Genomic DNA, 15,598 nt, shown 5'->3' with positions numbered 1-15,598 from the left:
AATCATAAAAGGGAACCACATGTAGTCATTAAAAAGAATGAGGTAGGTCTGTGCGAAGTGATAGGGAATGTTGTGGAAGTGAACAGCAAGGTGAGGCTTACGTACAGTGTGAGCCTACATAATGCCCATGCGTGTGTGTGTGTGTGTGTGTCCACATTTTACTTCCCATGTTTTTGTGATGTTTACAGCTTTATAAACACCTACAACCTTTGAACTTAAGGGGAAAACACTAAATATTAAACAACTGATTCTGATTGGCAGGGTAGCTGTTTCAGATGATAAAGTGCCCACAAGATCCACTACAATTTACGGGGAGGGAACTCATCTCTGGCATGAAGCTGGTCCCTAAGCCGGGGTCACACCCCTGAAGTCTATGCAGGGGTGGTCCCCAAGCTGCTTCCCATATTTCAGGAGAAGCCTAACACCTCCTGTGTGTCTTCAGAAAGGCCGTCTGTTAAACTATGTCATTAGGTTTCTTTGTTTTGGGCTGGAATGGTCTGTGTGTATAAGGGTTTGGGTGGCAGCTTGGTGCCTTTGAGCAATATAAAAAAGGGGCGAACAGGTTCACGTCTATTTATTTAACTGACTTTTATATAATAAATGAATTAGGCAGGTTTCTTTCCCCAAACGTATCAGTTACTAAAAAATCAAGAAAAAGGATTCTGGGGAGAACAAGGCTGCTGAGTTCCCGTTGCAGTTTAAGACCTGACCACTAGATGGTGCAAAGGGACTGCACATTTTGCGCCCTCTCCCTCCACAAAATTTCTTTCAACGTTAATAAGCACAATGAAAGCTTTCCAAAAGTAGAAGGAATGAACGATTGTGCTGGGACACGAACATTTTGCTTTTATAAAATTGGGACTCTGCCATTTCATTACCGATACAAAAATCTTTTGCCTCACTTTCTTCCCGCATATGCAGGTCCCAAATCTACTCTCATCTCATCTATTTGAAGGGGCCTGAAGAAGCCCAGGCAAACTGGATGTCCAAAAGTTGAATTCGAAAAAAATTTTTTTTTCTATTTTTTACTTTGCAGTGCCAAAGAGGTTTCCATTAATTTCACCTCAATGTCGTGACGTAAATGCTAGCGGAATAGGCCCCCAGCTAAATAAGCAAATAAGCCCCATTTTCAACACACAAACACATAAAGATGTCAGCTCAAACTGTTTACTAATTAACACTTAAAAAGACACAAATTAGATATGCGTGGCTAAGAGCAATTATAATCAAGACGAATTTCTCTAGTCATTTGGGAACTGAGAAAAATGCCTAATTGCTGGAACCAATGTTTTAAAAACTGAAATCACGCCAGTTAGCAAATATGTTCATTTAAAGAACATTCCACGTGACTACACTCTTGAGGATTGACTACAAACATGAGAACAAGGAAAATATTTAGGTATAAAATTAAAATTTTAAGCTCCCTTAGATTTATAACTTCTTCATTAAAGAGTCTGCAAACAGCAGCCCATAAAAACCTGTAGCAATTAAGTGGTTAAATGAACTGCCTCCCTTGTCAATTTTCAGGGAGTGATTAATATTAGATCGTCCCTTTACTAATTAGACTCTCCCGTGTCTTACAGCTTTAAAGTCGACTGAAAATGGAGGCTGTGTCCTACCAGGGAGCACGGTGGGGTAATGACGCTTCCCTCGCCAGGCTGAGTTTTCAGCATGGCACCCACGGAAGGAGGGTGAGCGTCATGGTTTTCCGTGGGAGGTCGGCGGTAGGTGGGGAGATGGCTTTGCACCGGGCTGGAGGGCACCGCGGATGCTGGGTGCCGCTTCATTACAGGCATTGTTGGCTCCTAGTTTTAAAAGGCTTGCAGGTTGTTATGCGTGCAGCGTGAAATACAATCAAGGCCGCCGTCTCTTGGCCATTATTCCTTGAGTCCAGGGATGGAGAGTCTGCAGGGGAGGCGAGACTGGGGGTGGCGGGACCACAGGGCAGGCGGGGCTGTGGGCGGGGAGGCAGGATAAACAGGCACAGTAAAGGGAACGGAGACAGGATTTTAGAAGCTGCAGCCTGGGCTGCGGGAGCTGGGGTGCTCCCACCCTGGCTGTGACGGGGAATCCATCAGATGGAGAAATGGAGCAACTGCTTACAAGGGAAATAAAGAGCGGCAGAGACGGAGAATATTTATATGCCCATCTTCTCACTCCGAGAGGAGATGCTTCATCACAGGGGTCGGCTGCGAAATCACACTTTTCCTGACTCCTGAACAGAGAGCAGCTTTTGTTGGGGCCGCGGGGAGGACAATAAGGGTCTCACGGGGACACCGTCCCCCGGGTCACTGCCACCCTCCTGCTGCCCAGCCCCGTGGGGGGAGGGTTCCATGCCTCGGACTAATGTGCACGAGCCGGGGATGGACGCGGATGGCAGGGAGTACACGGCTGGGGGAGGACAGGCTGGGCAGGAAGGAGGCTGCCGGCCCCATTGGCGCCAGGAGAGTGACCGCATTCACGTGGGAATTTCTTTATCAGCCACAGCTTTGTTCACTTCGACCCCCCACACCTCAGAGCATCCCTCAGTTGTGAGAGGTTTCATGTTTGTCAAGAATTTTTTCTCCCCAAGTCTGCTTGATTGCAGGTAGTGGGATTTTAATCACAACCTTAAAACATGACCTTCCTTGCGGGGTCTTTCAAGAAACTTAAGCCCGGCTACAAGCCGCCGCTTCTGGGGAATCATGATGCAGGCGGGAACAGAAGCTACGGGGACGAGCGCTACACCCAGGCTGGGGCCATCAGACCCATGGCCGGGGTGGGGTGGGGGCCAGCCGGGGGACCTACACAGCAGATTTGGCGTGCTACCCCATGCATTCAGACGCAGACTGTCCTCTCCAGCCCGTGCCGTTTCCTCCACAGTCTACATGGTCAACGAATGTCCCAGCAAACACCCGGGGTGTACCCACCAACGTGGCAGGGGCCTCTGGTCCGCACAGCCAGTGAGCCTTGTCCTGTCCTCCTGCTGGCAGGGCCCTGGGTCTCACGCTCCCTGAAGCTCGGCTGATATTGGGGGGCTGGAGGTGCACTGCCCAACCACACCTGGGGTGAAACCTGGTCTCTCTCCATCTTCACTCGGGCGATTCTTGGCTGTGGTGGGCTGGGGGGCACTGCGGGTCCCTGCCGTGGGGGGTGGTCCCTGCTTGTGCCGGCAGCTGGCTAAGCACCAAGTCAAGGCTGGCAGGGTCACGGGTTCGTTCATGGAATGAACGGTCCCTGTGGTTGAACGGCGGTGATGGGGCACGGGCTTCAATTCAGAATCGTGCCCCGGGCAGAGCATGGTAAGTAAAGGTAAAGCTGGCAGGAAAGCAACCCCAGCCCAGTTCTGGGCAGACAGAACACCGTGCTGTCATCAGGGCTTCCTTCAGCGCCCTTCTCACCTGAGACCATGCGAGCCCAGGTCTCTGGGGGAACCTCAGGCAACACCGCATGTCCACACGGGGGGCGGCGGGGGCGGGGGTAAAGGGGAGAAGCCCCTCCCAGCACTAAGCAGCCTCCATGGACACTGGCCTCTCCCTGCTGTTCAGGAAGCCGAGAGCTCGAGGAGGCGTTCGGGGTGGGCAGAGACGCGGTTCTGGTGGTGGGACTGCCCCGGAACCCAGAGGCAGTCTCCTGCCTTTTTGGGGGAAGGGGTTTGGCTTAATCGTGTAAAATATGACAAAATAATACACAGCAAGCCAAGCAAAGTCCTCCACCAAGCCCCCCCCCCCCCCCCGTCCAGGGGCAGCTAGACTTGCTGGGGACGGAAAGGAGCAAAATCATCCCAACCAAAGGGACTCCCAGCTACTCAGGAGCGGAGAGCCGGGGCCAGGGGGGCAGCGGGCCAGGCTTCTCCTCGGCCTCAGACTCCATGAGCAACGCTGAGTTTAGTGGCAAAAAGGGGGGAATTTCATGTTTATTTATGGAGAGAATTCTCTGCCATTGTTGCCGAAGCTGCAGCCCGTTCACCAGAGCGTGATATCAACATACTAATCACCATGAAATGCACGCGGACGGCCGGGGCCAGTAACTTCTAAACCCTCAGATTAAATGAAAAACCACAGCATTCTTGCCTGCGACGGCATCTGTGATGGTTTTACACCCCACGTAAGGTTCCTACCCTTCCTCACGTCCCCGCTTTGTAACTCCACGTTAATGTCCTTCAGCAGAGAACACAGGCGTGTGTTTTCAGCCCATGACTGGGACAAGAAATAAAGCTATGTGTGGGCAGCTGGGCCAGATCTGCGCCCACTCACCCCCCGTCCTGAGGACAGTGACAACAGCGAGCACGACTGTGGCCGCGGCCAGACCCCGTCCTGGGCCCTTCACACGACTCAGACCCCGTAAGCACTGGGTGCGCAGCGTTTTGTTACTCTACTGATTTACAGAAGAGAAGACGGAGGTTCAGAGCAGTTAAGTGGTGCTGCTGAGACTCGAGCCTGGGCCAGCCGAGCCCAGAAGCCCTCTGCACCCCTCCACGCTCTGCTCAGAGTGCCTGACATCAAGACAGCACATTCTAACAAAACGTGTGTTTGGGTGGCATTTTCGAATTCAGGTTTCTGGTGGCTTCTGCAGGCTGCTCTGAGCCCTACAGGCCTCCCAGAGTCTGCCCCATCCCGGTGACTCAAAGGCCCAGCCCACATCAGGTGGACCAAGCTCCCTAGCCCCGTTGTCCCCAGCAGCCCATGGAGCCGCAGGCTTCAAGTCATAAGGGGCAGGGTTTGGAGTGTGAGCACTGGGTCTCAGTCTTGTCTTGGGCAAGACCTTTCACCTCTAGAGTCTCACTTTCTGCCCCACGAGATGGGAAGGAATGACACCCACTTGGTCAACGGTAGGGGCGGGGGGTGGCGGGAGCCAGTGAAAATGCAGGGAGAGCCCCAGAGGAAGGTGAGCACAGAGCAGGTGCTAAAATAAAGCAGGGACGACTCTGGGCAAGGGAAAGTGTGACATCCAGACGGTTGCCCCCCTGGTTTAGCACGTGCCACCTCACAGCTTCCAACCTATGGGGCCGGGTCCCTGTGCTTACACACATTCGCGTGGTGTTCCTGAAAACCCTAGGGGGTAGGTTCTCCCGTTATCCCAGCTTTAAACAGAGAGGGGGTGACCTGTCCCCTGTTGGCGTGGAGCCGGGTTGGACGTCTGTTTGTATGACCTTGTCCATCCTATAGTGGTCAGAGGCCATGCCCCCGCTTTCCCCCAGCAGCCAGAGGAAGCCACCCTCAGACGCCTTCTGCATATACTCCCCGGGGCCGCCCCACGTGGGACCCCACACAAAGGCAGTTTGCAGAACCACCTGTGGCAACTTTTCAAGAAGGGCTGGCACGGAGCTCCATGGGCACAGGGACCTCTAAGGTAGTCGCCCTTCCTTCCCCCAAGTTTACAGCTCCCCCCATGCCCCCCACCAACCTATAAATGACAATCACGTTGGTCTTTATGATCTGCTGAAAATCAAAGACAAAGGGGGACTTTTTTTGGTCTTGTTTTTGCTATGACAGGTTTAGAAATTTGTTGTACTACGTCGATTCAATTTTCCTTGGTTTCGGCCATCTTTCAGTAATGCAACCTGCTTCTGCTAGCTGTGTATACAGGAGAAAACCCAGAGGAACTGAGAATATTGAAATGGTTCTACCATTTCCATCTTTGAGACAAATGTTCCTCTCAGAGGAGAGCTGGTTGCAAGCATGTGACTGTTTAACGGCCGTCTACACATGGAACACGACACACATGCACTCTAACGCTGTCTTAGGAAAACAGGGATGACACGGGCGGGTCAGACCTCCGGGTTCATCCCAATATCTCAGCTCTCCTTCCTCAAGAGTTGTCACAGTACTGCAGGCCTGGATTTCTTTCTCTTTGGTTACGCAAACATCCAAACTATGTGGAACCAGGCGGCAGAACGGGGTCTGGCTTCTCGGGCACAATGGAACGGATCCTGATCCTCGCTCTAAATCATTAAGAGGCTCCGGGGCGCTTGGGTGGCTCAGTGGGTTAAGCCGCTGCCTTCGGCTCAGGTCATGATCTCAGGGTCCTGGGATCGAGTCCTGCATCGGGCTCTCTGCTCAGCAGGGAGCCTGCTTCCCTCTCTCTCTCTCTGCCTGCCTCTCTACTTGTGATCTCTCTCTGTCAAATAAACAAATAAAATCTTAAAAAAAAATAAATAAATCATTAAGAGGCTCCGTGGACATGTTCCCAAACCTCTACTGGCAGCAAATAGTAGAACCCAAGAAGGAGAGAGAGGAGATTGCGTGTCCATCCCCTACCTCCCACCTTTTAAAACCGGGGGCATTTTACAGCCTGGCTTTCAGAGAACACAAAGAAGTGTTGGTCATAACGGACTTGAAGCAGTGAACACAATCAACGGGAGATTCTTTTTCTAGGGAATAGATCTGAGGGATATGGAAGTGTTTTCCTCAGAGGGGCACCACACACCTACATCTTCCCCGTTCCTGGGACAGACTCCTACGGGGGACTGGAGAGCCCGTGGGGAGCAAGCAGCCCTAGGCCCCACCTGCCCGCTCTCTGGGCGGCATGCTTACCTCCTTTTCAATTTCTGCCAGAGATTTGATGGTAATTCCCAAGAGATCAAAGGGCTGCATCTGCAAATACAGATCAAATCCTTTTAAACGGTTGGAAAATGCGGTTTCACATTTGCTTTTATGCATAACGATTGTGACCCCCTCAAACCACCCTATGTGATCTAGCATTTTCTCTACCCTCTTTCAAAGGGAAGCCCACCACTGTGACTCTAGTGATTACGAGCAACGTAAGCAAACGTTCCAGAAAACCCGGCTGACAGCAGGGCCGGTCCCTTCTGGTGGGGACCCTTGCTGAGTCATCTGTGGGCAGCCCCGGGGAGGGTCCCAGCCCTCCTGAGAGACGGTGCCAGGCACTGGTAACTTCCGTCTCTCCTTTCTCCCTGCCTGGATCAAAAGCCGGTTTTCTCCTTCTGCAGCTGGAGGGACGGAGGGGCATGAGGCGAGGCCACGGCCGCCCTGACTGCAGCGTCTGGCAGTGGGTTGGGTTAAGGAACTGGGGGCGGGAATTCTGGGTCTTCGAAGATGGAAGGTGAGTGAAAGACCTACCCATCGATGGTCATCTGAGAACTCAATGGTGGTGAAAAATGCTATCCCTGCATTTTAATGGGTGTTTCTAGAATTTCCTGATGACGGGAGCCTTCTCTGAAAATGCTGGCTTTCCCCCAGCTAGCCGGAAAAGCCAAGTTCACGAGGCAACAAGTCAGCTGGCGGCACAGAGAGCCCGGGGCTGGATGCACGGTGAGAGGTAAGAGGTCAGTGGCAGCCCGTCCCTGAGGCCCCCGCTTGGAGCCCCTCAGCATTCTGTATTCCCGACAGGAGCCAGCAACTGGCAGCTGGGGATGAGCAGGTGAAACTGGGGTCCCGGACAAAACCCCAGACCCTCATGGTTCTGAACCGCAGCCCAGAGCCCAAGTGGAGCCGAGCCCGCAGGGATGTCCCGCCAGGTGCACGAGAAAGGCCAGCTCCCCAGTCCACGGACCTGGATTCAGAACGGGGCAGCTGTGGGTTAAATCACGGCCTCATTTCCTCTCCCGCTCAGAGCAGCGTGGCTGGGTTCTTGGGGCTGTGCCGCCGGGAGGGGGAACTCGAGAAGCGCATGGAGGTGCACGGCATTGGGCTTGGCCCGAGCTGCTGAGAGGGCAATGGCACGCGCGCGAGGGTGACCTTGGGACAGGGCCACCGCATGAGCCACTCGGCTCCCGGGACCGCTCTGCCAGTGGCCACTACGCAGTGTGGCTCTCTCCGGCTGCCAGCCCGAGCGGCGAGCACGGGGCCGCTTGCCCGCCGTCCAGCAGAGGCCCAGCTGTTGCATCATGAGGCTCTAACCGCCCCACTAAACTTTCCCGACTGGAGCTGGTGCGCAGGACAGAGCAGCCTCTCCCAGGGAGCGGGCGGGAGAGGCGCCAGCGTCGTCATGGCAACGCGGCCAAGTGGCGTCGGCTGAAGTTACTCATGCTCCGCGTGTCACGTCACGAGCATTTTTCAAGATTAAGCTGCTTACCAGAAGGGTTCAGAGGAGGCCTATTACATTTCACGAAAATGGGAACTACAGAGCAGGTTAAATCGCAAGCCGGGTGGTTTTAGGCTGGATCCAAGAAATACACTAAAGGATTCTTTAGCTGGTGCCCAAACCGGGGCCCTCATGGTTATTAGCTGCTCGTGACAAACTTCTGCAAAAAGGATAAAAAGACCCAGGAACAAGCGTATTGAGCCAGCACGGCCCGGGCCTGAAGAGCTGGGTGGGGAGGGTGGGGTCGGCGGGGGATTCCCACCCCGGGGGCAGAGAGAAGGTCCCCTGAGTGCACAGCCTGTGGTGGGCGCCCCTCTCAGTCTGGGTTCTGGCCTGCGGGCCCGGCCAGCTCATGCCGCCCCTGCGTCATCACAGACGGCTGGCTAGTGCGTGTCGTGGGGTCCCCGGAGGCCTGCAGCGAGTGGGCGACCACAGCTCAGGGCACACACACTTGCCAGCCAGCCCTGCCGCTCGGAGGCCTCCCTCCGATTGAGAGCAGAGCATGGTTATCACAGAATCCAGCCAATTACAGTGAAAAAAAGGAGGCAGGCTTCTTTCAGCAAGATGTTATCACGGTTAAATAAAACAGAACAAAAATTAATTACGTTGAACTTGGAAACCAAGAACATTCACAACTAGTGAAGTTCAGCCCCATTTACTGTCACATTTGAAACAAAAAGGCCCTGTTGTGGCCGAATTGGGATCTGTCTACTTGTCCATCTCGCTGCCTCCCCGCGCCTCATCCCTGCCCTCTGTCACTCCTCGAGCACCCACTGTGTGCAGTGTTAGCTGGAGGGGCCCGGACAGGAAGCCCTGTGGTCGGGACAGCGCGAGGGTGGGGGGCATGTGTGCTGAGCAGGGGTGTGCGGGCTGGGGCGGCCATCACGCAGGACCATCACGCAGAACACTTACACTTTCTGGAACGCAGGAAAACTTCTCCGAGATCATGAAAGGCACACCATCCATTGCTGTAAAAAAAAACAGAAACAGAGAAAATGGCATTGCAGATGCTGGCGGTGCTCGGAGGCCAGAGATATTGGCAGGACAGGCCCACGTGGGCCCCGGTAAGTGGGGACCCCAGGGGCTCCAGCCCTGCACCCAGGACACACACCTGAGCGCCTCACCAAAGTGCAGACCGAGCTGTGGGGGCAGAGAGGGCTCTAGAGCCTGGTGTCTGCTCTCTGACCTGTGGGGGTGCTCCCGAGGGGCTGGCAGCAGGACAGAGGTGCGTGTGGCTCGGGGGAGGGGGGACAAAGCTGTGCTCTGGGAGGTGGGCAGGGAGCATGCTTGGGAGACGTTCTCCCCACTGAGAAGGACGCCATGCCCCAGGCTGCCAGGCCCATAGGGAAGGTCTAGGTTGGAGGAGAGAGTGACTTTGGAGTCAGAAAGACTGGGTTTGAATCTTTCAGTAAGGTTACGTTATGTTTAGAAGGAAGATGGCGGGGGCGCCTGGGTGGCTTAGTCGGTATCAGGGACCCGGGATAGAGCCCTGTGTTGGGCTCCCTGCTAGTCCTCCCTGCTCCTGCTCTCTCTTGCTATCTCTGGCGCTCTTTCTCTCAAATAAACAGAATTTTTTTTTTTTTTTTTTTAAAGGAGGATGGCAGGGCCCGTGAGCAGGGGTGTGTGTGAGCTGGAGATGCATGTGAGCAGGGGTGCGTGTGAGCAGGGGTGTGTGCGAGCTGGAGGTGTGTGCGAGCTGGGGTACGTGTGAGCTGGAGGTGTGTGCAGCGTCAGGCACAGAGCAGGTTGGGGGGCCACATACAGCCAGCATGGTTCCCTCTCTATCTCCTAGTCCTGGGCTTCACAGTGGCCTCAAGGCATCAGGCTGCTCGAATGGGGACATCAGAGAAAGACGGGAATGGGTCCCTAGCAAATGAAAACACGGGGTCAGTGGAGCAGTCCCCTTCCCACGGCCCGCAGGGAGATGGTCTTCCTGCCCATTCTGCTTTGGGAGGACACGGGGAAGGCCTGGTGAGAGGGTTCCCTGGGAAGTCATGTTCTCTGCTTCCCCCAACATCTAAGATGGGGGTTTCTCTGGTACACAAGCGGCAATTTCTTCCAGTCCTAAGAAAGAAGAGTTGCAGAAGCAAAAAAAGAAGAAAGACAGGAGAAAAATAAGAAAAGGAGAAGTCTGGGACTAATCCTCTCCAATCAGCAAGCTGAGCCCAGTAGCTCACTTTAAGCAATGATCATAATGTGTTCCAGGAAAGGAAAAATGAAGCCTCCTCTGGTAAGTCTGAAGAAAAGGAAACAGCACAGCTGGCCCCAGCTGTTGCCCTGGAAGCCTCCTTTCTTTGGAAGGCTGCTGCCTAAGGTCTGGGCCTGGGCCCGGGCATAGACATCCACAGTTGGGGGGGCCTTTTCCCATCTTGGGCCCCTGCGAGCTACTGGGACTGCCTGGGGGAATGCTGGCTAAGGGCCAGGAAGTGTGACACTTCTCCATAGGAGGTGGGGAGGAAGCCCACGGTAATTTTCAGCCCATCACACGTGCAGACATACGAGTGACATTGGGGTACACGTGCGTGCTTGTTCATGCATGGCTGGGAAAACCCATCCCTAAACAGACAACCCTTGAAAGGCCACATGCCTTCTAGAGAGGGACAGGACGGGGTCCCACCCAAGGTCCAAGAAGAGGCCACACTCCCTTCGCAGCAATTGCCACCATCTGCCCAACTCCGGGTGTGGGCCAAGGCCTATCCCACATGGCACTCTGACGCCTGCCACCCGACCCTCTCCTGGTGCCACAGAGATGCACGGGCAGGTGCCACTCAGCATCTGCCATCATTTCACAGACTGGGGCCTGCTGAGGGCACTCAGGTAGCAAGCAGGGATGCCAAATCCTCTGGCCCTTCCACTGGGTATAAATGGAATTTTTGAGAACAAATCTGCCTTTTCCAGACCAGGACCTTTCAGGTTTTGATGGCCATTACCACGTCCTCCCGAAATCTCCAGGTGTCCCTTCCACCAGCTCCTTCTGATCAGACCTCCAGGCCAGGAAGTGGGCGTGTGCGCAAAGAGCCCAGTCAGACCTGCCACCACCTTCTCCCCAAACCCGCTCCTCCCTGCACCTCCCGGCTCACCAGTCACACGCCAGCCTGCTCCTGCCCGTCCCAAGTCCAGGGCTGGAAGCCACAGCCTACTCTGCCTCTCCTTTAAATCTCACAACCCGGGGCGCCTGGGTGGCTCAGTGGGTTAAGCCTCTGCCTTCGGCTCAGGTCATGATCTCAGGGTCCTGGGATCAAGTCCCTCATCAGGCTCTCTGCTTAGCAGGGAGCCTGCTTCCTCCTCTCTCTGTCTCTCTCTCTGCCTGCCTCTCTGCCTACTTGTAATCTCTGTCTGTCAAATAAATAAAATCTCAAAAAAAAAAAATAAATCTCACAAGCCCATGGCTCTCACCTGCCAGGGCCACGGCGCTCTCCGTACGCACCTCTGCACACACACACACTCTTTCCCACTTCTTTCTGCCAGCTAGACAGATGGCGGGGCCCACGGCTGAGCTCCGCCGCTCGCCCCACGGCCGTGCGCAGGAAACCCGCTGATCTCACGCCTGCGAGGGGTGTTCGGCGAGCACATCTGCACACATCCCGGCCCCGCGCACCCCTGATCAGTCACTCACTAGGTTTGCTGTTTTAAAGACCGTATTAGTGTCTGCGGGTTCCTGAGAAGAGAGGTGAAGAACCCCCGTCACTGCTGACCGTGCTCCGCCCCCATCTGTGTGTGTTTAGAGAACTCATGTCCTGAAGGGGAAGTGGGGTAACTTTCCACGGCCTGATCATCCCCCGCTCCGGAAATGAGAGGCCCGGGGAGCACGGAGAGCAGGAGGGAGGCAGAGAGGTGGCTCCATCCGGTTCGAGGCTGGCAGCCACACCAGCGCCCCGCACAGCAGGATTCCCAAGGGGGGTCCTTAGTGGCATATAAGGGTCCGCAACCCCTTCACAGAAGGCCCTTCCCCTCACACTCCTTATGTTGACACCTGACTGTCCTGAGGTCCGCTCCGAGTGTCTCTCCTGCAGCGAGCTTCCCAGAGGCGCCCCCGCCTCCCACTGGGTCCCCGGCCACATCTCCTCTCCGGCAGTGGGCTTCCCGGCAGTCCCTGTGTGAGTCGCCGCTGCAATTCCATGTCCCTGGCCAGGGCCGGGTTTGGAGGGGCTCAGGGGAGCAGGGGCAGGATGGTGGTAGCTCCCCCAGAATAGCTCTGAGCAGGGGGGCTCAGCCTGGGGCATGCACCTAACCCCCTGAGGCTTCGGTGAGCCGTTGCCAAAACCCACGGGTTTCTGGAAGGAGTCTGGGCATTACCTCTAGGAACTGGGGAGATTTCAGCAGGGAGGAAGGGTATTTTGATACTTAAAAAAAATTTTTTTTTAGCACATCAGTAACAATTTAGTACATTTTGTTGAGCTAAAATTCGCACAATACAAAATTCATTTGAGAGTGAATGTTTCAGCGGCATCTGGTCTGTTCATAATGTTGAGCAAGCACCATCGTTCCCCAGTCCCACAGCATGTCCCCTGCTCCAGAGCAACACCCCGCCACTCAGTACTTTCCCTCTGTCCCCCTGGGAGTGTGTGTTCCTATCTCCTTCCAACTGATGGTCAAATCTTTGAGAAAGAAAGATCTAGAAAGAGAAGACTGGCTTTCTGTACCATGGTGGCCTGCTTGCATTTCAGCCTCGTGGGCTATGACGGGAGAGGGGCTTGACCCTTGGGACCTGGAGGGCTGTAAAAAAAAATTGAGGAGAAAAAGACCCAGAAAAAGGGACTTGTAAAATCTGGATACTAACAATAGAATTTTGTGTGTGTGTGTGTGTGTGCGTGTGTGTGCGTGTGTGTGTGGTGTGTGTATAATAAAAATACACCTTTACATCATGCATGTTTATAGAATGCATGCATGTTTATAGAATATATAAATGTTTTGAGATTATATATGTGTATGTATGTGTGTACATATGCATATACACGCACACACACAGCATTTCCCAAAGGCCCCGTCTTAGCTTCTAAAACAGACTAGAGGAAGGGAGTAGAAGACACAGCCACATCCCATAGAATTTCTGAGTGGCGGGAAGTCGGTCTCATTCAGAGGTGCCTCCTGTTCACCTACGGCCCCTTCCCCACCACCTCATTCCTCTGGTGAAATCCTCGCTCCCAGACCTGGAGAATGGTGGGGATTTGTTGGGATCAAGGGCCAGTCCCCCACGTGAACAATGAAGGAGTTTGGTGAAGACACGCCTTCTGGTCCCTGCTGGGTAGGCTCAAAGGCAATTTCTTCATAGACCAACTTCTTGAGGGGGCTGAAGGCAGAAGACCAGAAGCAACATCCTTATGGGATCACACCAAAGGCAGCCCTTTTGGGGAAGAAAGGGAGGAGGCACCCCCGAGACTATGTTGGAGAGGCAGCAGTGGCCTTCAGGGTGCCCTCCTGATGGGCTTGGTGGTAGAAGAGATGGTGGGGAGGACCACTCGGACCCAGCCTGACCCCCAAGGGGAACTGCCTGGTGATGGGAAAGAGATGGGAACTTTGGAATAAATTTCACTTTATCTTAAAGTTCATGATAGAAAGATAAGCACAGTCAGTTCCTTCTCATATGCTCTTAGAAAACAGACTTTAATAGTCTTGGATGAAAAGAAAGTGAGTTGATAGGATCCTGTGGGTAAAGATTTGCTAGACAGATAGTCTGCTGGCCAAACTTCGTTTACTTAAAAAAATTTAGCACAACAAAGATTATGGCAGGCTGAAAGAATGTGAATTTTAGCAAAACATTTGACAAAACTTCTCACATTACCCATGTGGACAAGATGGATAAATACGGCTAAACAATGTTAACAGGAGGAGAATCCGTAACTGGTTGGACTAGATGCTCAAGAAGCTGATTCTTAGATAGATGTTGACCTCAACCGACCTCTCTGGAGGGTACCAGGGCGTTATCAGTTAGTTCAATGGAGATACAAATAGCCCATCTCAGATGTGGCCAGTGGGGAGTCTGGGAGGACAGTCTATACACTGGATAACTGAGAGAAATCCAATGAAGATCCCCCCAAATTGGGATCATGGTCTAAGTTTAAGGATGGGACTTACCACAGGTCAATGCTAGTAAGTCCTGTGCTTGAGGTCTTAAAAACCATATGTATTTGATGGAATGAAAGACATGTGGAGGAACAGCAGAAGGTATGAAAACAGACTTGCCTGCAGTCAAATGAGTCAGTAGTGTGGTTCAACTAATGAGACGCAGGAGAGGTGCCATGGGAAGTGACCGCGCTACAGTCCCAGTGCGACGTGAGGGAGCCACCATCTTGGTCTGCTCTGGCCTTGAGAGTGAATTCAGTGTGGGGACCAGTTGTCAGAGGGTCTTCCCGTGTGGCCTGCAAGGAGTCCCAGGATGGTGGGGGACCCAGAGTCTGACCACACAAGGAGAGGGGAGAAAGCCGTCAGGCCTGATGCTCCAGGAAGGCATCATCCTGTCCATTTTGGTTCACCATCAGCCCCTGCCTGGCACCCTAGAACCCAGAGCTGTGCCAGCACGGGGGGAAGTGCAGCGAGATCCGGTCCAGGTAAGACTCGAAGGGGAGCGTAATCAGAGGTCTGCACATATTCTCAGCGCTGCCCCGGGGGGAGGGCTAGAGGGATGGTCCCTTCCTCTGGACGAGACACGAAAGGGAGGATAAGCAGAGCTGGCTGAGCAGGTCCTGGCCACGTGCTGGGGAGCTCAGAGGAGATTTTGTTTGTTGGGTGGAAAGCCGATTCATGGGACTGCTGAATCCCCTTCTAATTCCATAACATCCATTTCTACTCTCTTTATCTGGGCAGTCATTCCATATTTTAAAATATCTAGAGATTTGCCAAACATAATTCTTAAAATCAATGGCACACATTTTTCATGTGTTCTGAAAGCATGTTTATAAATCATCTCCATCCTGGCTTCTCATGGGGGAGCCACGCTTCCTTCCTTCCTTTCTTTCTCCCCTCACTGAAGCCACTATTTTGTCTTCACTATTCTTCCACGCTCAGAGACTGTGACACTCACTCTAGCCTTCAGTCTATCACTGAGACTACTCAGAGGGACATGTGCGGGGGCAGCTGGAGGGAGAGCCGTGAGCGAGCATCCTTGCTTTTGGAGAGAATGTTTTTCATCTCCCAGCTTGCCCTCCCAGTCAGCCTGGGGTTCGCATGGGGATCCCAGACGGCCACTGCCTGACCCATCTGAGGTCACAACCCAGAGGTAGAGACGGTGCCTGTCCTTTCTTTGCTGGCACCAAAGTCAGCCTTCCTGGAACGTGCACCGAGTAACGTTAGCCTCAAGGCAATTGCTTGCAAGTTAGCCTCAAGGAAGCCAAGGCTTAGAGCAGTGGGGTAGCTTGCCAGGGCCAGGACTCAAGCAGAGTCTGGCCGGTGGTGGCGGGGGTACTGCAGGGGTGTGATGGAAGAGCAGCCCGGGAGGTCAACAGCCTGGGCCTTCCCGCCAACTCTGTGGGCGTGGGCATGTGGCCCAGCCGGCCACCCCACCTCCCTGAGCCTCAGCTACCCTGTCTGTGAAATGGGGAGAAGACACAGCTCTCAGAAGGCAGCATGAGGGTGA

General features: G+C 53.9%; 1 protein-coding gene across 1 annotated transcript in view; it reads right to left on the bottom strand.

Annotated features, from left to right (window-relative positions):
• MVB12B (multivesicular body subunit 12B) overlaps nucleotides 1–15,598 on the bottom strand; it is a 183,529-nt gene that overhangs the window by 11,712 nt on the left and 156,219 nt on the right. Inside the window, exons 8-9 of the mRNA XM_047701014.1 lie at nucleotides 8,938–8,993; nucleotides 6,516–6,575 (exon numbers count right to left, since the gene is read on the bottom strand). Of these exons, the coding sequence (XP_047556970.1) occupies nucleotides 6,516–6,575; nucleotides 8,938–8,993 (116 nt within the window). The remainder of the gene's footprint in view (nucleotides 1–6,515; nucleotides 6,576–8,937; nucleotides 8,994–15,598) is intronic.

The sequence above is a fragment of the Lutra lutra genome, chromosome 13 (assembly GCF_902655055.1).
Source record: "Lutra lutra chromosome 13, mLutLut1.2, whole genome shotgun sequence".
Lineage (NCBI taxonomy): Eukaryota > Metazoa > Chordata > Mammalia > Carnivora > Mustelidae > Lutra > Lutra lutra.
Note: the sequence above shows the minus strand (reverse complement) of the source record. Positions and strands in the feature narration are given on the sequence as shown.